Source organism: Limulus polyphemus, unplaced genomic scaffold (genome assembly GCF_000517525.1).
Source record: "Limulus polyphemus unplaced genomic scaffold, Limulus_polyphemus-2.1.2 Scaffold3139, whole genome shotgun sequence".
NCBI lineage: Eukaryota > Metazoa > Arthropoda > Merostomata > Xiphosura > Limulidae > Limulus > Limulus polyphemus.
The window spans coordinates 77,940-100,830 of NW_013668749.1; the positions used below are offsets into that span (position 1 = coordinate 77,940).

At 34.7% G+C, this 22,891-nt stretch overlaps 1 protein-coding gene across 2 annotated transcripts in view; it reads left to right on the forward strand.

The window, feature by feature from the left end:
* LOC106468734 (1-phosphatidylinositol 4,5-bisphosphate phosphodiesterase classes I and II-like) overlaps positions 1-22,891 on the forward strand; it is a 94,562-nt gene that overhangs the window by 53,175 nt on the left and 18,496 nt on the right. For both annotated transcript variants that reach the window (XM_022397095.1, XM_022397096.1), the window contains exons 5-7: positions 8,211-8,295; positions 11,678-11,778; positions 20,489-20,658. In XM_022397095.1, the coding sequence (XP_022252803.1) occupies positions 8,211-8,295; positions 11,678-11,778; positions 20,489-20,658 (356 nt within the window). The remainder of the gene's footprint in view (positions 1-8,210; positions 8,296-11,677; positions 11,779-20,488; positions 20,659-22,891) is intronic.

Below are 22,891 nucleotides of genomic sequence, written 5' to 3' on the forward strand. Positions count from 1 at the left end.
AGTAATAAAACAGAAATCTACAATACTAATTTACTTTGTGTTGTAGTAATAAAACAGAAATCTACAATACTAATTTACTTTGTGTTGTAGTAATAAAACAGAAATCTACAATACTAATTTACTTCGTGTTGTAGTAAAACGTTTGAATTTGCGATATGTGCGTATTTGTCTATAATAGCGGTGCTTTAAATAGTAATCAAAAGTAGGCTTACCGTACCATTTTAAACCTTCAGTCATACGGGTCTCTCATTAATTTTCTCTGTAAGGAATGTGGGTTTTTTACTGAATAAACTAACCGCCCATCTACCGACCAATCTACACATTACCCCACCTAACTAATCCCTGCATAACTCACGTTGCTAATTCACACAGTAACTCACCTCACTGATCTACGAATAGCTCACTGTTACTGATCGACACAATAGCTAACCTAACTAATCCGTGCATAACTGACGTTACTAATTCCCACAATAATCTGCCACGTTAACCTTCTCATAGCTCACTCTAACTAATCCAAACAATAGCTAAACTTTTTATCTCACACACAAAATCCGATCTTATTAAACTCATACACTTATCTGTTGTTGTATTCTACACAATGAAGTCCGGAAGGCGTTATAATGTGATGGTCAATCTCATTATCCGTTGGTGAAATAGCAGCCCAAGAGTAGGCGGTGGGTGTTGTTGATTAGCTGCCTTCCCTCTAGTTTATCACTGCTAAAATAGGTACGGCTAGCGCAGATATCCCTCGAATAGCTTTGCGCAAATTCAAACTAAACCAAATTGACTACTGAACCACTTGTGGATGTCCAGGTAGCATTTTTATCTTATCACTATGCACGTGTCAACAGTACCATTGATCTGCACACTAGCCCTTTAGATCTTTTCAATCTTGAAAATGACTCTTCTGGTGTACAAAGGCTAAGAAGATGATATTAAAACGATTTTCGTCATGTCCAAATAACACCAATCTTCCCTGCTTATTTTACATAATCCATATAGTACACGGAGAAACATTTTTATCAACGCCCGTTTAAACAGTGCGATCTGACAGAAACCATGGGTGCTGCGTCTGAAAACTTGATCGCTGTGTCTCCATATGTAATAGCATGAATACCGATTGTCATTCTCCATCTGCTTGAGATATGCAACGGTTGAACGTCTCCATACGTAATAGCATGAATACCGATGTCATTCTCCATCTGCTTGAGATATGTGACGGTTGAACGTCTCCATATGTAATAGCATGAATACCGATGTCATTCTCCGTCTGCTTGAGATATGTGACGGTTGAACGTCTCCATACGTAATAGCATGAATACCGATGTCATTCTCCGTCTGCTTGAGATATGTGACGGTTGAACGTCTCCATATGTAATAGCATGAATACCGATGTCATTCTCCGTCTGCTTGAGATATGTGACGGTTGAACGTCTCCATATGTAATAGCATGAATACCCATGTCATTCTCCGTCTGCTTGAGATATGTGACGGTTGAACGTCTCCATACGTAATAGCATGAATACCCATGTCATTCTCCGTCTGCTTGAGATATGCAACGGTTGAACGAATATTTCGTGGAAACAACTGTTTACTCGTAACATGTGTCTCTTTTCAAAACGGACTCATGAATATCCTTTTTGGTTATGTTGGGAATTGTTGCTTGGGACACGTGGACGGTTTTTGCCACTGATTTTTGTGTTCGTGGATTATCTTATAGTCGCATACAAAAACGAGTTTTTTTTCTACGCTGAGCCACGAAAGAACACATAGTATACCATACTATTGTATGCTCCATTGACACATTTTGCTTGTATGTATTGGATAATTTCAGAACCTGTATTAAATGCATTTCCATTACTTTCGAACCTAATTAAAAACCTAAAACTATTTTCATTTTGATTAGAATATACGTATTTATATTTTGTTACTGTGGATAAAGGTTTCATATTACTTTAGTTCCACTACAGATATGTACTCAATATAAACATTCATTTACTTCTTGAAAACATTTTTATATTTGGCTTTTGTGTATGCTACTACAGATACGTTATATCTAGAGTAAAGGTCATTTTGACCTCTTGTATTTGACACAAAAGCTCCCCATCTTTTCTAAAACTCTCCTTAAAGTCATCACATTTTTTCTGTCCATAGCGAAACTCTTTACAATTGGGTTATATTGAACAGCAACCAATTATGAGCGTCAACTCTCGAGACAGTTGATCACTACAAGAGACAAAAGCATTTCTAGAATTGCCACCTGCTGTGTTTCTTCTGTCTCCATGCGTATTGCATTGTCAACATTCCAATCGTTCACCGATAAACGTTTTTTGGTGCACTTATTTTCCGTTTCTTAACGTCTCTGACTGAGAACAAAATGTCAGCAACTAAGTTTGGATCTCTCTAATCTAACAAGTTTTATTGTTCCTATGTTCGACTTAGTATTACTATTGTGAAGGAGTCTATAGAAACAACATTAACGCTTAATAAACAGTATTATAGTATGAAAACAATAGAATATTTCATTTAAAGTTATTTTTTGCAAAATTCTTTGTTACTGTTAGTTGTCCACATAAAACATCTTCAAATAACTATTACACCCAAATAATCAACTGTTCTCTCTCTTCCCACAGCAACTACTAAACAAATACTCACGTGCTCTGTTTATTCCCACAGTGACTACTATATCCAAAAAACACTTGTTCAGTCTCTTCCACAGTAACTACTATACATAAATAACCTTGTGTTATGTCCCTTCCCACGGTGACTACTATATCCAAATAACCACGCATTCCGTCTCTTCCCACAAGGACTACTATATCAAATAACCATGTGTTTTCCTAGTTCTTGGTAAACAAGATAATTGGAGAGTAAGCTAGCGCTCTCTATGTAGGGATGACACAGACGCCTGTATTAAATCAATGCAAAAGTCATCTGGATTTTCTTCTCTACAGGTCATCAGAAGCTAGATATGAAGAGCTACCTGGTATAGTCGTTCTATATCCAGTGTATATGCCGCTTTTTAACTACCCAGAGCGTGGAAGAGTCTAAAACCTGCGAATACCCAAAACCAAGATTTCTTATTTTCGTTCATCATCATCTTTCTTCAACAGGCCTAGCGTCTATCTAGTTCTAGTAGTAACTATAATTTTATCATAATTTTATACAGCAAAACAATCTTCACGATCTTTGACTACCTATTTTATTATTATTCTATGCAAAATTTATAAAGCTTTAGAATACACTCTATAACCTAGTAACTCACGTACGCCATCTTATAAAACAAGCAAACAAATAAATATTAGGAAAAACATTTATCACAAATAAAAACATTATGTAGGGCTACCTAGCGAACGTGAAATATTGGAACCAAACAAAATAGGATGGAAGTGGACATATCACTTGATCGGCTAATGATCACATAGTAGACTAAGCTGTCTCGACTTTACATGGATAATAAAATCCCTACATTACCGACTTCCTCACAGGCGAAACAAATAGAACCAGAATTTCCAATCGTAAAATGTTACTCTGTTGTAAAATAGTTATAAAAGTAGTATTCTAAAGTTAACTAAAGGAAATGTATAATGATGAAAACTGGGATTCTATTCCAACACCAAGTTTTTGATAAACAAAGTGGGGAAGCCAGTAATGTAGAGATTATATTCTCCACGTAAAGTCAGTTAGGCTTAGTCTGCTATTTGATCATTTGCCGTATCAAGTGATGTGTCCACTTCCATCCCTATCCTGTTTGGTTACCTTTTTTTTAACTTCAATAGCCAGCCCTATATAGCTTTTTTATTTAGCGATATTTTTTTCCTAATACTTTAAACTAGTAAGTCGAAGTAGTGTCGTTCATTGACGAATTTAAAAACAACATTTTGATCTACTAGCGCAAACTTTCATGAGGACCTAACAAATATATGTGATTGCTTATTGAAACTTTGTCTTGAAAAACAAACATGTCAATGGTTTCTGTTCAATCTTGATAAATGAATGAGGCCTGATGAAAGAAAATCTGACATCAGTTTATTCACAGTTCATACTTAAATCTTCAAAGTTTTGCCTATCACGTTTGGGTAACAATATCAAACAAAAGAAACGGACGTGGAATAACTTCGCAAGGATTCAGTATCAAGTTGTCTCTGCAATCTCTTCATGTTGTGAAACCGCTACGTAACTAAAAATGTCAGCCACAAACAGTTTTTAACATGAAGCTTTTAGAAAATAAACTCAGTTAATTAAGAATATTTTCCTCCAGTTAAACAACATACTATGTCCCTTACTAAGCTTACTTCTCACCTTAATTATGTCTCCGCAGAGAGACATACTGTTTTTCTATTGTTTCTTCTTCTTCCAAACCGCCATTCTTTCATTTCTCGGCGGATTGACTTGAAACTTGGTAAGGTTCTATCCTGGTCCAATATGCCCAGACACCTTTTTTTTTATTCTTTTTTGATTTTTGATTTAGTCCTTTTTAAGGATTTTATAGTGTCAGAGGTAAAACAACCCAAAAATGTATGTTTTGGGCTTTTGTACGGTCATATTTACAGCAATCAAGATTATAACGGCATATATGTAAATTTTCATGTGTCCAACACATTCACATACAAAAAAGTTGAATTTGCCCGTTGTAAGTCTTTTTATGGGGAGGGCGTCACAGCTCACAAAAAAGCATAATTTGGGTGAGTTTTTTGTCAATTACTCGTCCGTATCTTGAATAGTTTACATGGAATTTAATACAAAAATACTTTTTTTACAGGCAATACACACAGACAAACAAAAATGTTGAACTTTCCCATTTTTAATAACTATAAGGGGGGGTCAAGATGCCACAAGAAGCATAATTTAAGTTGTTGTTTTTTAACAATTACTCTGCCGTATTTCGCCTAATTTATGTGGTATTTGGTACAAAGATACTTTTTAAAGGCTCCAAACAGATTTATAGACAATTTTGGAATTTCTGTCTTTTGTTCAATTTTTCAGCTAGAAAAGCACAATTTGGGATTTTCATGAACTATTCATGTGAATGTCAGCCAATTTACTAGGGATTTGAAATCAATATTCCTTATTGCAGGTCCGAAGCAGTGATATAAACTGTTTTTGATTTTTCTGGTGTCAAAATTGTTGCGATTGTGTTGTGGAGACATGTTGCATACGCCCACCAATGTTGTCCTCTTTAATGAATTGTATTATCTATCTCGTAAAAATTATTGATTTGGTGTTGCTTTCCTTTTGCCCAGTAAATAGTTGTTCCTTTTATGTAATTTTCTCGTTTTTGAAAATAATTACTTTTAATTAATCTCTCTTTCTGTAGTTTTATGCTTAGGAGCCAATTAATCTATTCCAAAAAATGCCCAGTCTGTAAACTGATTTATCATCGATTCTCTTTTCATCTAACTCGCAAGATAACATCTTTTTTGTGTAAAGTTAATGTATGAAACATGTTAATATTTCCTTCTTCGAAAATGTTTAGTGACGCTAAGGCGAAACTACTGAAAAATATAGAAACCATATTAAATTATTTCAAAAAATTTCGAATAATAAATATCAGTTACAAATTATTAGACCCTGAATAACTGACATTGTTATAGCTGTAAATAACTTTAACCTTTATATTATGACCTCATATTCGAATAAGTTATTTCATAATAAAGAGCGCTTTTTCTAAGTATAGATAATTCTGTATAGTAGTAAAAGGCTGTAAAACATGTTAATTAAACTATGAATTGAAGAAACATTATTACACTGGACGATCTCCACTGTTGTGAGATTTATCTACCGGAACTTTGTAGACCTCGTATACTGTTTTGGGAAAATTTGTTTGTTATTTAGTTTCAGAAATTACAAATTCTGAGCCTAACTGTTCCAAACCTTTATATGCTTCACTGACCCTAACTGTTCCAAACCTTTATATACTTCACTAACCCTAACTGTTCCAAACCTTTATATACTTCACTGACCCTAACTTTTCCAAACCTTTATATACTTCATTGACCCTAACTGTTCCAAACCTTTATATACTTCACTGACCCTAACTGTTCCAAACCTTTATATACTTCACCGACCCTAACTGTTCCTTTTAACGTAAGTATAACACCAATACACCATTTTGAAGTATATAAAGGTTTGGAACAGTTAGGGTTAGTGAAGTATATAAAGGTTTGGAACAGTTAGGGTCAGTGAAGTATATAAAGGTTTGGAACAGTTAGGGTTAATGAAGTATATAAAGGTTTGGAACAGTTAGGGTCAGTGAAGTATATAAAGTTTTGGAATAGTTAGGGTCAGTGAAGTATATAAAGGTTTGGAACAGTTAGGGTCAGGGAAGTATATAAAGGTTTGGACCAGTTAGGGTTAGTGAAGTATATAAAGGTTTGGAATTTTGACTGTTAGCAGATTTCTTCTCTTTCTTCACCTCTCCCTCTCCCCACCAGTGAATCAGCGGCAAGTTTGCAGGCTTACGAAGCTAAAACTCGGGTTTCGATACCCGTGGTGGGCAGATCACAGGTAGCTCATTGTGTAGCTTTGTACTTAACTACAAACAAAAAAACAAACAAATTTCATTGTTTTGTCAACTAAAATAAAGCTAACAACAGCACCTCTAAAACATATCTAGATTTTTTGGACAGCGATTTTGAAAGCTTAGTAAGTGAGGACTTCTTTTAATATAAAATTTTTCTCGGGCCCTTAAACCTATCGATGTTTGTTTTTGTTTTCAAAAATAAGATTCCGTTCATTCGAAAATCCGTATTCCAAAATTAAATGTTTTAATTCATATAAATATTATCTTACGAAAAATATTTTTTTATTCTAGAAATCATATTTTTTTAAACATTTGTGTGAAACTTCAGACATGACTCGCGGACTAAACTTTCAGAAATGCTAGTCTAGAAGGTTGAGCCTGGAGACAACCTATTTCGTGACCAAAAAAATAGGGTGCAAATAACTCATATCTTCGAGAAACTGTAAAATCACAAAATATGCTTCACTGTTACCAACACAATTATTTTCACAAGACTCAGTTCGTTTGTTTTATTCTTAAGCACAAAGCTTCACAATGAGCTATCTGTGCTATGTTCACCATGGGTATTGAAATCCGGTATTAGTGTTACAAGCCTTCAGTCTTACCGCTGAGCCACTGGGGGGGCTACACTAGTCGGAGAATACTAAAATCTAATAATGGTTTCAACGTAAATATAATAATTGTTTCAACGTATTTGTAACTTTTCAATGCATAAAAATAACAGTTTACACACAAACATTTAATCCGGCTCACTAATTTATGTTATATCAAGAGACCCAGAAGATCAAGCGTAAGCGAATAGTTAGACTGTTTCTAAGATCAAGAAGAACAAGAGAAATAGTCAATTGTTCAAAAGCGCTTGAGTTTCTGGGTAGTTTAAAATCTACCGTGATTTTATATTTTATTTTTTGATGATCCAGTGTGCTAACTCTTTCATCATGTTATATGTCACTTTATTCGTTTTATTTACGGTAATATTATTTTTATTTCATAGTAGAATTATTACGTTGTCTATGGGTTTTTTCAGTCTTATTCTGAGTAAACAATTGAAAGTGTAAAATAATGGATCAGAAATGGTACAATAATAACAGCTGTAGAAACAAAGAACAGTAGTTGTTCAGTAATTGTAAAGTAAAAAATATATATATTTATCAACCTCGAAATTACATTCAATTATCTTGTCGCTTTAGAACCAAGGAAAGCTTCACCTGTTTGAGATTTCATATATATATCATATATACATTCGTCTTGCTTTTGTCTAAACTTGAATAGCGACAACAAATTAATCGCTGTTGTGAAAAGATGGAATCATGGAATTATATGTGGAGTCCACTTAAACGAATAGTTTGCTCTTCATTAAGCTAGAAAAGTGATAAATATCGTTCTCTGTGAAGTACGGCCTTTTGGAACGTCTCCCAAAGGACACTGGGATCTTTGCTTAAAATGGTTTTCGTGTTTTCTGTTTCGCACGTCGATACTCCTCGATTTTCAATTTGAACTCGAAAGTTACTAGTATTTTGCTCCATCATTAAAATTAATTACTGATCATGCCAAGAAGCTGGCCCGTTAACTATACATTTCAGAGAAAACAATGAGTAGATTCAAGCAAATTGAGTACAATACGTGTTTGTTTGTTTTTCTCCTACACAACACATCCTTAATGTCTTCACTTCTCTTGGTTTTCCAGCATCGTTAGAATGTTTGCGACCCATAAAGACGACAAGAAACGAGTTGAGAAAGCGCTCGAGTTGGCAGGACTACCAAAAGCCAAGGTAAGCCGATGTTATGTAGAAATCACTACTAATCATACCTGACTTCTGTATGAATTCCAATAGGTAGATATTAAAGCAAGTATCGTTTAGTTCAATAGATAAGGAATATAACAAGTTATATAAATACAGTCCATTCAATACTAAAGTTAGTACAACAGACTTAGATTGTGTAGAGATTTCCATATAAAGACGTTCCAATTCATGACATAAAAATATGTAGAATCTTCAAAGTTGTGAAATTACAAAGCATGACTTATTGTTATTAATTCTGATATTTTTGCAACAGTCGGAAGATGTGGGCTTCATAAAAATAACCCTGGGTTTAACATGTGCAGAAATGTGAATGTGTAAAAATAATAACATATACACAGTACTTAATTCGAAACTAAACAACACGCAAAAATTCGTGTTAAAAGCGCGAAGCTTTTCTCCCACTAATCTAAAACAGAATATAAAAATATCATTTGGAATATTTACCCACTTCATGGGTGTTAAGTTGTTAATAGAACAATCTGCTTATGCTTAGAAATTGATTCGTTACTACATATAATGAAAACAAAAATATTTCGTACGACTTCACCTTATTCGAACTTCATGAAATATAAGTAATGGCTTCCGCTGCTGTTTCTTTTATAAACACTGAAATTTGTTACAAACCGACCAAATCTTCCAGACATTTAGATTTATTACGAGTCGACAGTTACTATTTTCAACACATCAAGTTGAATGTTCCTTATAATTTAAGCCCCCCAGTGGCATAGCGGTATGTCTGCGGAGTTACAACGCTAGAAACTGGGTTTCGATGCCCGTGGTAGGCAGAGCACAGATAGCCCAATGTGTGGCTTTGTGCTTAATTACAAACAAACAAATCTTCATAATTCAAATGATATATTATATGGTGGTTAACTAGTTCTTAAAAAAAAGAAGACTAGAAGAATTGAAGATATTACATAAAAAGTATCCCATTACTCGGAAAACGTAATTAACAGAGGTTTTAATATTGCTGAATGAAAGTGTGATTGGCCCAGAAAGGTAAATAAGAGAGGGGATATTCTTCGACTTGCTTAAACGTGAGCGTAAATCTAAAACATTTAACTTAAAGCTATTATGGAACCAATTCTGAAAAATATAAAGAACAAATGTAAACGGACCTTATGTCGTATACAGCTTTAAAATGTATACAGAATACTCACTACAGTCAAAAATCCATGAAATAATTTATCTGTGCTAACCAGGTAATTGTGATTTGTGCCGAAGAAGTTAAATTAAGTTTGTCTGTTATTGAATAAGGATTGAAACTCGAATAATACTGTTATAAGCCCCCAGATTTACCGCTAAGCCACTGGTGAACGGCTACATCAAGGAATGAAAATGTATTTGTGGTTCTTCTAGTGAAATAATTGTTTGTATTAATCCCCAATATAATTGTATTTCTAAGCATATTCTAAACGTACTTAGATGTATGATATGGCAGCAGATGCATGTTGGGGAATTTAAGCATATAAGGTAGATATGAACTTACAAAAATATCATGTATATGATCCTACTATAGAGGGTATGATTTTAACGAATTTTAAATTTGAAGGATAATCCAAAATAGTTTATATAGAGTGGGTGTCATATTTAGTTAATTTTAGAGCGATATGGTATGGTAAGTTTGTTTATGTAATTGTTTACAAATCATACGTTGTGTGGTTCACTTGTTATGACTTAGCGATTGTTTACAATAGTGGGATTATTGCATCATGTCGTTAGAACTTTCTGGGTTTTTTGTTGTTTTAACTGAGTATTATTACATTAGAATATCTAGTACTGCTTGAAATGTTCTAGACTTTTGTCGGTATATAAATACGCTTCGAAAAATCATTATTTAGTTCTAGTTCTAGACTGCGTGATCATGAGTTTAGCTACAAACAGTGTATGGTGGCGATTTTTAAAATGAAATTATCACAGACTGTATTGTAATAACAGAGTAGCAAAGAATAATTCGTCTTGTCAATTGTGTTATAAGGTAACTTAACCAGCCTATGTGGACTTTGACGAAAAAGAGACAATTATTTAAAGCTCTGGATACAACTGTGGTAACCAACAGTATAACGAACATTTGTATATACGTTTGATTTGTTTTTAATATACTATTTTAAAACAAGTGGACTGTTTTGCTGCTTGGTTATAGTTTTTTTCTCTCTTTATTTTGTATGCCTGTACCCAGTTAATGTCCACTGTAAACTATAGATGGTAACCGAAAACCTAGAGTCCTAGACATAATGAACTTAGAGAACAGTTTCCTAGTTAATGATTTATTACAGGATTACTGTCTTCTGTAACAGTCTAGACCTTGTGAACTTAGAGAACACTTTCCTAGTTAATGATTTATTACAGGATTATTGTCTTCTGTAACAGTCTAGACATAGTGAACTTAGAGAACAGTTTCCTAGTTAATGATTTATTACAGGATTATTGTCTTCTGTAACAGTCTAGACCTTATGAACTTAGAGAACACTTTCCTAGTTAATGATTTATTACAGGATTATTGTCTTCTGTAACAGTCTAGACATAGTGAACTTAGAGAACAGTTTCCTACTTATTGATTTATTACAGGATTATTGCCTTCTGCAACAGTCTAGACATAGCGAACTTAGAGAACAGTTTATAGTGAACTTAGAGAACAGTTTCCTAGTTAATGATTTATTACAGGATTATTGCCTTCTGTAACAGTCTAGACATAGTGAACTTAGAGAACAGTTTCCTACTTAATGATTTACAACAAGAGTATTATCTCCTTCTCTAACAGTATAGACATAGTGAATTTGGAGAAATGTTTCCTAGTTTAATGATTTATTACAGGATGATAGTCACCTTCTGTAACAGGGTACTTAAAGTGATACTAGAGAAGTGTTTCCTAGTCTAATAATTTATTACATGATTATTATCTTCATTAGTAGAGGCGTTTTAACAACTCAAACTACTCAGTGCAATTTTCTTAGGGGGCCCGTCCGTGCATTGCCCCGATTGCACTGATGTTAAATACTCCACTATTCTTTAGTAGTCTAGACATAGCAAATTTGGAGAACTGTTTTCTTGTCTAATTGAGCTTCCAACTGTTGAATGTTTAACTTATGGAGGATGGGTTGTATTTATAATCCGTTTACTTCTTGTGATTTTTGTTGCACCTACTCACTGTTGCCTTTGATAATAGCATACTTTGTAGTCGAAACTAGATTGGCATTTTATATAGATAGTGTACATTAATTTAAAAAGTATAGCTTTTTGTTTTATCCAATAAGCTATTAGGCTTAAAGCCAATCTAATTTCCAGTCAGTACCATTTTGTGTACCATCAGAAGCTGTATATCTGTTTATATGAATTTTCTTACTTACAGAATGATTCGATTGCCCCAGAAAAGTTCACTTTTGAAGATTTCTTTTGCTTTTATCGTCACCTCTCAGGGAGAATGGAAATATATAAATTATATGAAAAATTGTAAGTTTTTATTTTTAATAATTTTTAAAACTAGGTCTAATATTAAGTTACACTGTCTTGTGTTCTCCAAAATCAGTGGTAAGTCTAATGTTAAAGTCGATTTTCCAATGTCCTCAGTCCAAGATGTTTCATAGGTCTAATGTTAAAGCACATTATCCAATGTTATCAGTCCAAGATGTGTGGTACATATGATGTTAATGTACCATCCAGTTTTCTCAGTCCAAGACAAGTGGTAGATATAAGGTTAAGGTGTCCTATCCATTGTTCTCAATCCAAGATGTACGGTAGGTATAATGTTAAGGTTGACTATCCAGTATTCTCAGTCCAAGATGTATGGATATATATATATATATTGTAAAGGTGTACTATCCAGTGTTCTCAGTCCAAGATGTATGGTAGGTATAATGTTAAGGTTGACTATCCAGTATTCTCAGTCCAAGATGTATGGATATATATATATATATTGTAAAGGTGTACTATCCAGTGTTCTCAGTCCAAGATTTAGATATAATGTTAAGGTTGACTATCCAGTATTCTCAGTCCAAGATATATGGTAGGTATAATGTTAAGATTGACTTGACTATCCAGTGTACTCAGTCCAAGATGTGTGGTAAATATACTATTAAGTTGTACTGTCCAGTGCTCTTTGTCCAAGATGTATGGCCGGAAAGTTTCCAAACTGACATCTTGACAACATGCTGTTCATCTTTGGATTTCAAATTTGTAATGAAAATTAGTAAGCTAGTTTTGAAGATTTCAGTTTAGCCAGTGAAAAATAAATGCATAAAATATATAGTTGACAGGTGGATTTGTCCAGAATATTCCACACATTTATTGTGTTTCAAAGTTGACATGTGTATCTGTCCAGTATATTCCACACATGTACTGTTTTTTAGATTGACGGGTGAGTTTCTCCACTCAAGTATTATTTTAAAATTGACAAGTGAGTTTGTCCAGGCTATTACACATGTACATTTTTTTTAAACTTAACAAGTGGGTTTGTTCAATGTACTTTGCATTAAAGTCGACAGATGAGTTTGGGTAGTATTTCCGACATGTGGACTGTGTTTGAAGTTGATTGGTGTGCTTCGGCAGTATTTCCGACATGTGTACTGTGTTTGAAGTTGATGAGTGTGTTTGGGCAGTATTTCTGACATGTGGACTGTGTTTAAAGTTTACAGGTGGGTTTGGGCAGTATTTCTGACATGTGGACTGTGTTTAAAGTTGACAGGTGGGTTTGGGCAGTATTTCTGACATGTGGACTGTGTTTAAAGTTGACAGGTGGGTTTGGGCAGTGTTTCTGACACCTGGACTGTGTTTAAAATTGACGGGTGGATTTGGGCAGTGTTTCTGGTGTGTGGACTGTGTTTAAAGTTGACGGGTGAATTTGAGCAATGTTTTGGACATATGACTGTGTTTTGAGTTGAAGGGTGGGCTTGGACAATGTTTCTGACATGTGAACGGTATTTGAAGTTAAGGTAGGTTTAGGAAGTGTTTTTCACATGTGGACTATACCTTAAGTTGATGTGGACTATACCTTAAGTTGATGGGTGGGTTTGGACAGTTATTCTGTCATGTGAACTCTGTTTGAACTTGACAAGTCAATTTGAACTGTATTTCTAAATTTTTAATTGTATTTGAAAATGACGGGTGGACTTGGGAAGTGTTTCTGATACGTATACTGTGTTTGAGGCTGAAAGGTGGATTTCGTCGGTGTTTCTGGCATGTGTATTGTGTTTCAAGTTGACTGGTGGATTTGGGCAATGTTTCTTACACGTGAATCGTCTTTGAATTTGAAAGGCGGATTTGGACAGTGTTTCTGACATGTGGGCTGTGTCTGAAGTTGACAAGTGGATTTGGGCAGTGTTTCTGATATGTGTACTGTGTTTGAAGTTGACGAGTTTGTTTGTAGCGTGCTTCTGCGTGAGGAATGTGCTTGAATATGACAGGTAGATTTGGGCAATGTTTCTGACAAATGTAGTTTGTTTGAAGTTGAAAGGTATATTTCGTCAGTGTTTCTGGCATGTGGATTGTGTTTCAAGTTGACTGGTGGATTTAGGCAGTGTTTCTGACATGTGGACTATACCTTAAGTTGACTGGTGGATTTCAGCTGTGTTTCTGACATTTGGACTCTGAAGTTGACAAGTCGATTTCGACAATATTTCTTTATTTTGAATCGTATTTAAAGTTGACGGATAGGCTTGGACAGCGTTTCTGACATGTGGACTGTGGTTCAATGTGGCAAGTGGATATTGGCTGGTTGGATGTTGGCAGTATTTCTGACACATGACAATTTTCAAAGCTGACGAGTGTTCTTGGGCATTGTTACTCACATGTGGACTGTTTGAAGTTGACGGATGGATTTGGGGAGTGTTCCTGACATGTGGACTGTGCTTCAATTTGACAAGTGGATTTGTGCAGTATTTCTAAGTGTGAACCTTGTTGGAAGTCGATGGGTTGATTTGGGCAGAGTTTCTGACATGTGGATTGTGTTTGTATGTTGATGGGTGTGCTTTGGCAGTGTTTTACATATATTGACTGTTTGAAGTTGACAGGTGGATTGGGGCAGTTTTTCTAATATATGAACTCTGTTATAAGTTTATGCGTAGGTTTTGGCAGTGTTTCTGACATATGGACTGTGTTTGAAGTTCAGATGTAGATTTCTCCAGAGTTTCTGACAATTGGATTATATTGGAAGACGATGGATGAATATAGGTAGTGTTTCTGACATGTGGACTATTCCTTAAGTTGATGGGTGGAGTTGAGCAGTGTTTGTGACGTGTGGACTGTGTTTGAAGTCGACTGGTGGGTTTGGACAGTGTTTCTGACATGTGAACAATGTTTGAAGTTGACGGGTGGGTTTGGGCAGCGTTTCTGAGATGTGGAAAGTGTTTGATGTTCATTGTTGTGTTTCAGCAGTGTTTCTGACATGTAGACTGTGTTTGAAGATAACAACTTGATTCGCACACTGTTTCTGACATGTGGACTATTCCTTAAGTTGATGGGTGGAGTTGAGCAGTGTTTGTGACGTGTGGACTATGTTTGAAGTCGATTGGTGGGTTTGGGCAGTGTTTCTGACATGTGAACAATGTTTGAAGTTGACGGGTGGGTTTGGGCAGCGTTTCTGAGATGTGGAAAGTGTTTGATGTTCATTGTTGTGTTTCAGCAGTGTTTCTGACATGTAGACTGTGTTTGAAGATAACAACTTGATTCGCACACTGTTTCTGACATGTGGACTGAGTCTCAAGTTGATAGGTGGGTTTGAGCAATTGTTTTCATATGTGGACTGTGCTTATAATGACAAGTGGATTTGGGCAGTGTTTCTAACATATGAACTGTGCTTGAAGTTGATGGGTGAGTTTGGGCAGTGTTTCTGACATGAATACTGTGTTTGAAGTTGACGGGTGGGTTTGGGCAGTGTTTTTGACATGTGTGCAGTGCTTGAATTTGACAAGTTGATTTGGGAAGGGTTTCTGACATTTGAATTGTGTTTGAAGTTCACTGGTGGTTTCGGGCAGTGTTTCTGACATGTGTACTGTGTTTAAAGTTGATGAGTAGATTTGGGCAGTGTTTCTGACATGAATATTGTGTTTGAAGTTGACTTGTTGGTTTGTACAATGTTTCTGACATGTGAACTATGTTTTAAGTTGACAGGTGAGTTTGGGCACTGTTTCTGACATGTATACTGCGTTTGAAGTTGGTGAGTAGATTTGGACAGTGTTTCTGACATTTGAACTCTGTTTGAAGTTGACAAGTGGATTTTGACAGTATTTCTTTATTTTGAATCGTATTTGAAGTTGACGGGTAGATTTGGGCAGTGTTTTTGATATGTGTACAGTGCTTGAATTTGACAAGTTGATTTGGGAAGGATTTCTGACATTTTGAATTGTGTTTGAAGTTCACTGGTTGTTTCGGGCAGTGTTTCTCACATGTGTACTGTGTTTGAAGTTAATGAGTGGATTTGTACAGTGTTTCTGACATTTGGACTCTCTTTGAAGTTGACAAGTCAATTTGAACAGTGTTTCTTTATTTTGAATCGTATTTGAAGTTGAAGGGTGGATTTGGCAAGTGTTTCTGACATGTCTACTGTGTTTGAAGTTGACTGATTGATTTGGGCAATTATGTCTGATACGAGAATCTCTTTGAAATTGATGGGTGTGTTCGGGCAATGTTTCTGAGATGTGGACTGTGCTTGAATTTGACAAGATGATTTGGACATTGTGTCTGACATATGGACTGTGTTTGAAGTTGATGGGTATTTTTGGGTAGTGTTTCTGACATGTTTACTGTGTTTGAATTCTACAGGTGGATTTCATCAGTTTTACTGACATTTGAATTGTGTTTGAAGTTGACAGGTGGATTTGACCCGTGTTTCTGATATGTGGATTGTGTTTGAAGTTTACTTGTGGATTTGACCCGTGTTTCTGATCTTTGGACTGTGTCTCAAATTAATAGGTGGGTTTGAGCAATTTTTCTCACATGTGGAATGTGCTCTAATGTGACAAGTAGATTTGGGCAGTGTTTCTGACATGTGAACTGTGTTTGAAATTCGTGGTGGATTAGGGGAAGATTTCTGAGACGTGATCTGAGGTTGAAGTTGTCGGGTTGATTTCGACAATGTTTCCGACATGTGGACTGTGTTTGAATTTCACAAGTGGATTTGGGCAGTGTTTCTGACATGTGAATTGTGTTTAAAGTTGAGGGGTAGATTTGGTTAGTTATTCTGACATGTTGACTTTGTTTGAATACTACATGTGGATTTGACAAGTGTTTCAGACATATGAACTGTGTTTTAAGTTGACAGGTTTCAGCAGTGTTTCTGATACATGACTATGTTTGTGGGTGACGGGTGTGTTTGGGCAGTGTTTCTGACATGTGTACTATGTTTGAAGTTGACAGGCGGGTTTTGGAAGTTTTTCTGACATGTTCACTGTGTTTAAAGTTGATAGCTAGATTCAGACAGTGTTTTTGACACATGACTATGTTTGAAGCTCATTAGTTTGCTTGGGGTGTGTTTCTAGCTTGTGTGCTGTGTTTGAAGTTAACAGTTGGGTTTGGGCAGTATTTCTGACATGTAAACTATGTTTTATTTTGACAGATGGATTTTGGTAGTGTTTCTGACATGTGGACTATGCTTCATGTTGACGGTAGGGTTTGATCAGTGTTTCTGGCATGTGGACTGTCTTTGATGTTGAAGGTTGTGTTTGGGCAGTTTTCTGCATGAGGACTGTGTTTAAATTTGACAAATGGATTTTGGCATTTTTTCTGATATGTGGACTGTGTTTGAAGTTGACAGGTGTAATTAGACAGTATTTCTGGCACATAACTATGTTTATAATTCACAGGTGGTTTTGGGCAGTGTTTCTGATGTGTGGATAGTGTTAGAAGTTGACAGATAGATTTGGGCAGTGTTTCTGACTTGTGAACTGTGCTTCAATATGACAAGTGTAATTGGGCAGTGTTTCTGACATGTGAACTGCGTGTAAAGTCAACAGGTGGGTTTTATTAATGTTTTCAATATGTGGAAAGAATGTGTTTCAAAGTCAACATGGGTTTGGCTTTTGTATGCAACGTGAGTACTTGATTTTGTGGATTTCTACCTTAATTGGGTCTTTGTTTCAGAATTTATGTTTTGACCTTTCTCATATTTTGAGTAAAAGTATGTAACCTGGATTTAATAATGAATATCACTAATTCAATCACATTAACCTATCTTTGCCCAGAATCTAAGGTATAATATAATAATGCAAACAAACTTCAAAAGACATGCACTCAGAAACATAGTTTGTGTCCGACTGCCACAGACTGACACTGGGCACTTCGGATTTTGTGGTGCATTATAAGAGTATTAATTAAATCCCATTAATTGATTCAAGTAACCAAAAGTGGACGGTGGATTCCTGTGACTAGCTGCCTACTTTTTAGTTTATCAGTTTAAAATTAGGCATAGCTAGCCCTCATTGTTGGATATACAAGACTGTTTAGTTAAAGAGTTATTATTTAGTTTTCATAACACGTCTGTTAAAAATTATTTTAAAAGCGATAGTTATGACAAATTTCGTTATATAGCAGTCGTACTTTGTCTATGCAGTTTAATTGTTGTACTAGGCTTTCGTAATATTGTTGATGTCATCTTACTCGAGGCCTTTAAGATTTTCTCGTTGTCACTAGAGGGCTAGATATTTCTAGACTTTTCTGTCGCGTTTTATAAATACGTGCAGATACAGAGAGGAAGCTAAGAAAGCAAGTTAAGTGATAGATAATTAGGCATATCTAGACTGCGTTTGTAAGTTTAACCATAAATAGTGTGTAGTGACGACTTTAAAGTGTTATAATCGCAGATTGTATTGTAATAAACAGAGTAGAGAAGAATAATTCGTCTTGTCAGTTGGGTTCTAAAATAACTGAACCAGTCTGTATAGACTTTTATGAAAAAATAGAATTATTTAAAGCTATGTATACAACTGTTGTAACCCACTGGTTAAAGTAAGTGAATGTATCACTAATTGTATTGTGATAACAGAGTAGAGGAGAATAATTTGTCTTGTCAAAGGATGTTCTAAATTAATTGAACCTACCTGTATGGACTTTGAAGAAATAGAGACAAGTATTTAAAGTTCTGGATACAACTGTGATAACCAATAGTGTAACGAATTTTTTTTAATATATTTGACTTGTTTTGAATATATTATTTTAAAACTAGTGCATTGTGTGCTTTCTTTTCATTGTTGAAATTTATCGCCAACAAGTCACAGACACCTACTGTAAAGAATCCTGGCCCCATAACACTGACATTCATTATACATCACTTGGCACTTATTAAAATTATTAATGATCTCAAATTGATGCATGAAACTAGAAGAAACTATTTCAAGATGTTTCCGATGATGATTCAGCCTTTTCATATATTAGTACTAGTACTACAAACAGTAATGATTATTTCTTTGGTCATCTATGTAAATAAACGTCAATATGTTTGTGTATTTGTTCCTTATACGTTTCCACATTTCTTGATCAGTCAGCACTAAGCTTGACATAGTGATACAGGATGACACGAGGAAGATCAGGGGGGTTGTACCCCCTCTAATTTCATATTTAATTTCGGAAACTACCAATGTTGTATATCCCTCAGCATTAGAATGAACTATGTAACTACTATTGTTAGAATTCTTGAAAACAGTATGTCTTTCTTTTCAATATTGGTACCTTTACGTATTTTTATTGAATTTTAATGTTTATTATGTTAAGAAAAAAAAAATAGAAGCACAATTTCCTATCGTTTGTCCAATGGATGGCTACTCCAGCTAGTAAAGGCATATAAAATTCATTCTTTTATTTCAATTTTTAAAAACATAAGCATTAAACAAGTTACAACATTTATATGTTTAATCTAAATACTAATAAAAAAGAAACAATAAGTAGTAGAATGAAAAACATAAGGTTCACACTGGATAACAAAATTTCTGCATGACCTATTAAGAACCACAGTTCAAGAAATGTCAGTCATTGTCAGTCCAGATAGCTCAGTGATAAATATATTAACACCCATAGAGCTTTATATAAATTTTAGATAAGAAAAGTGGTTTGGTATGGGCCTGGCATGGCCTGATGGCTAAGGTGCTCGACTCGCAGTTTGACGGTCACAAATTCAAATTCCCATTGCTGACCATGCTCAGTTTATATGATTGCTGTCTGGGCTGGTCACCCAAGAGTAAAAATTATTGGCTTGCAAAATTACCAACCAACCTAAAACTACTAAAACCACTCGATGGGCTATATGTCCTCTACTAACCACAGGTATCGAAACCCGGTTTCTAGCGTTGTAAGTCCGCATACATGCCGCAGTGTCACTGGGGAGGCACTTTCGTTATGGAGAAAAAGAAAGTAGCTTGGTATAGTTTTCTGCTACACACATTTATGCACTTTCATTGAGCTTTTCATATGAATTTATCACTTAGGTTGTTTTTTTCTTACATCTCTTAATGCTGTACAATTAAAATATCAAATTAAATTATGAATCAAAGGATTAATCCTGGCAAAGAGTTATCAAAACAGTCTTATCTTGAATTCTAATGTGAATAATACTAAATTATTAAGGTAACTAGAAATCTTGATTTGAGGATGATATTTTCGAACCGAACATTTCCATTAATATTTAAATAAGTCCCTAAGACTAGCACTTGGAACGTGTGTGAATAATGTTTGTTATTATTAGATGTTGACCTGGGTTGTGAGTTTATAGTAATAATTTGAAAATGTTTAAGCTCTAGTGATAGTTGAACTACCTGATGTCCCAGTAGATTTTTCAAAGCCTGTATGTGCTAGATAAGCTACTATGCATGGATAAAATACATGATTGGAGTAGTTATTATGAAAAATACAAATTAAAATGTTTCAAAACAATTTACTGACAAGTTGGTTGTATAACAGTAGTACTATGTCTATTTTTCTTAATAAAGTATCTCATCAGTGTGTATTTTGTTATAGCAAAGCCACATAGGGCTACCTTCTGTGTCCACCAAGGAGAATCGAACCCCTGATTTTAGCATTGTAAATCCGAAGACTTACCGCTGTCCCACCGGGATACCTTGTCAGAAATTCAAATTATTACATGTTTACATCCAATAGGTTTTTGTAAACCAGTTAAATTTGGAATATATTTTATCTACATTAATTTTTGTAATGCAATTCAAGTCATGAAATATTTCAGATGTGGAGGGAATAAAAAGAAAGGAATGACAACGGAGCAGTTAGTAAACTTTCTGAATAAAGAACAAAGAGATCCACGACTCAATGAGATCCTTTATCCTTATCTAACTTCTGAACATGCAAGAGAGGTTATAAAACAGTGTGAACCTAACAAAGTATATGCTCAGAAAGGTGAGTAGTAAATTAATTTTAGTTTAACTAGTGTTCAAAATATTCATTTTCTTACAATGAAGATGCTGGCTGCACAGAGCCTCTCCTGGTTAGTATAACCGTACTGTAAATCCAAGAGTTTATGGTTCGTGTCCCATTGCCATAAAGTGAAACTCTTTACCTTTTGAGGTGATAGATGCATTATATGAGTAATGGTCAACTCACGTTATTCAGTTAGAGTACCCCAATAGTTGGCTATGGGTGGTGTTGATTAGTTGTCTTCTCTCTACTCTATCTGTTCAAAATTAGGGATGGCTAGTGGATATAACCCTTTGTATAACTTTGCATAATTCACTGAAGCAAACAAACAAACAAAAACTTACAGGGAGGTGTTTGTAATACATAGGAGTTGAGTTTCTTGGCTACGTTTCAAGGATGTGTCATCACACGGGTAATAAACTATGCATAGCTAGCACAGCTACTCAATAAATCTTAGTTTGTTAAGTTTTAACACATTTGATTTGTAGGAAAATTAATTTTACAGTTGTGTAATGCATCTTTCACAATTACCAATCACTTGTAGAAATAACCACTTATATGCTAGGTTGGATGAATTTTAGAAATATACTCTGGTTTAAGAGATAGATGATGATGTGTCTATTTTGCATATCAGAACACTTAAAATTTAACATTTCACAATTTTATTGACTCTATATGAGAATATATGGCATGCTCTCTTGTTTTGTAGACATACAATATGTGTAATAGCATATTAACGTAATTACATGTGTGATATTTGAATGAAATACATTTAAACTTGCAATAATAGATTAATGCAAAAATAGATAAGTTATAAATGACTATGGTGTCAGTAAAGAGTTATGAAATAAACATTGTTTGTTGATGGGTGTAATAGATAATAAGATGTTATTATTCCCAAAATCTATTAGTGCTACAAGAGAGTTGGTACCTCACAGAGTTAATGAGACTTCGAACAGTAAGGTTTAAGCAGTTTGTTTGACCATAAGATATATGTATATATATATATATGTTATGGTCTAATATTAAAGTGTGTTCCACTTCTCTTTAGTCATGTTAAGAGGCTGAAGCATGTTCTAATGGTTTGCATATTTTTCTAGTCAGGTTATGAAATATAAGTTGTGGAAGATCAAGGGTGTTCTATCTGACTTCCAAACTTCCTGAACAAACATAAAACTAATCACTAAATCCATCCCTGATCCTTAAAATATTTGTCAATCCTTTTTAATGCACCTAACCTTTTCAGATATTAACCTTATAACATTTGGTCCTCCTCTCTTAGCTGCCCCCTTGTGGGTCAGCAACATTCTGAAGAGTTTATAACACTAAAACTTGGGGGGGGGGGGTCGATCTTTCCAGTAGGCACATTGTGTAACTTTATACTAAACAACAGAACAAACCTACTCCCCTCACAATTCATCTAATGCTTCAATATTTCTATTAATTTGAATACTTCAATTAGGTAACCCCTGATCCTTGTCTTTTCAAAAGAAAATAAGTTAGATCTCAACCTATTCCATACAACAATATCCATACATGGAATCATCCTTCAGTAGTCCTTCTCTAAACTTCCACTTGAACAATTTGGTATTGTGTCTAAAATGGAGAAACCAAGTATGTTGAAGCAGGGTGTCAGTTCTACTCTTGAGCTTTAACAAACTATAAGGAATCATATCTTTCATTCAGTTCTGTGTCGTTTCAAACATTTGTTCTACTTCCTCTAGGATCAGCTTAATTCTATGCTTATTTGAATCATAATCACATTTGAAGTAAAAATATGTCCATATTCATAATTGTGTGAAAATTAAAAGACCCTAAACTTAGACACTTTCTAAAAGTGAGCCATCATTCTTTAGGAGTAAATAGTAAATTAATTTCTTCCATCTTCATGAGTAAATGAGAAACTCACCTACCATTTACTCTTGAAGAAAGAAGATTCACCTTCCAAAAGCACTTAGGTTTAGGATTTTTTGCGATTGTATGTACTTTTTAAAATTAATGAAACCATATTTTGTTCTTCCAGGAACAAACCATATGTGAATATATATTATAACCCAATTCCTGTCTGTAAAGGGTACATAGAAAAATTATCAATATAATACTTGGTTTAATTAACAAATCTGAGCTCTTATAATAGTCCTAAATGCGTTTGTCTATTTTTTTTTTTTTTTTGCTAGGCCATAGAAGAACAAGAGGTGATGTGATTTAGATTTAT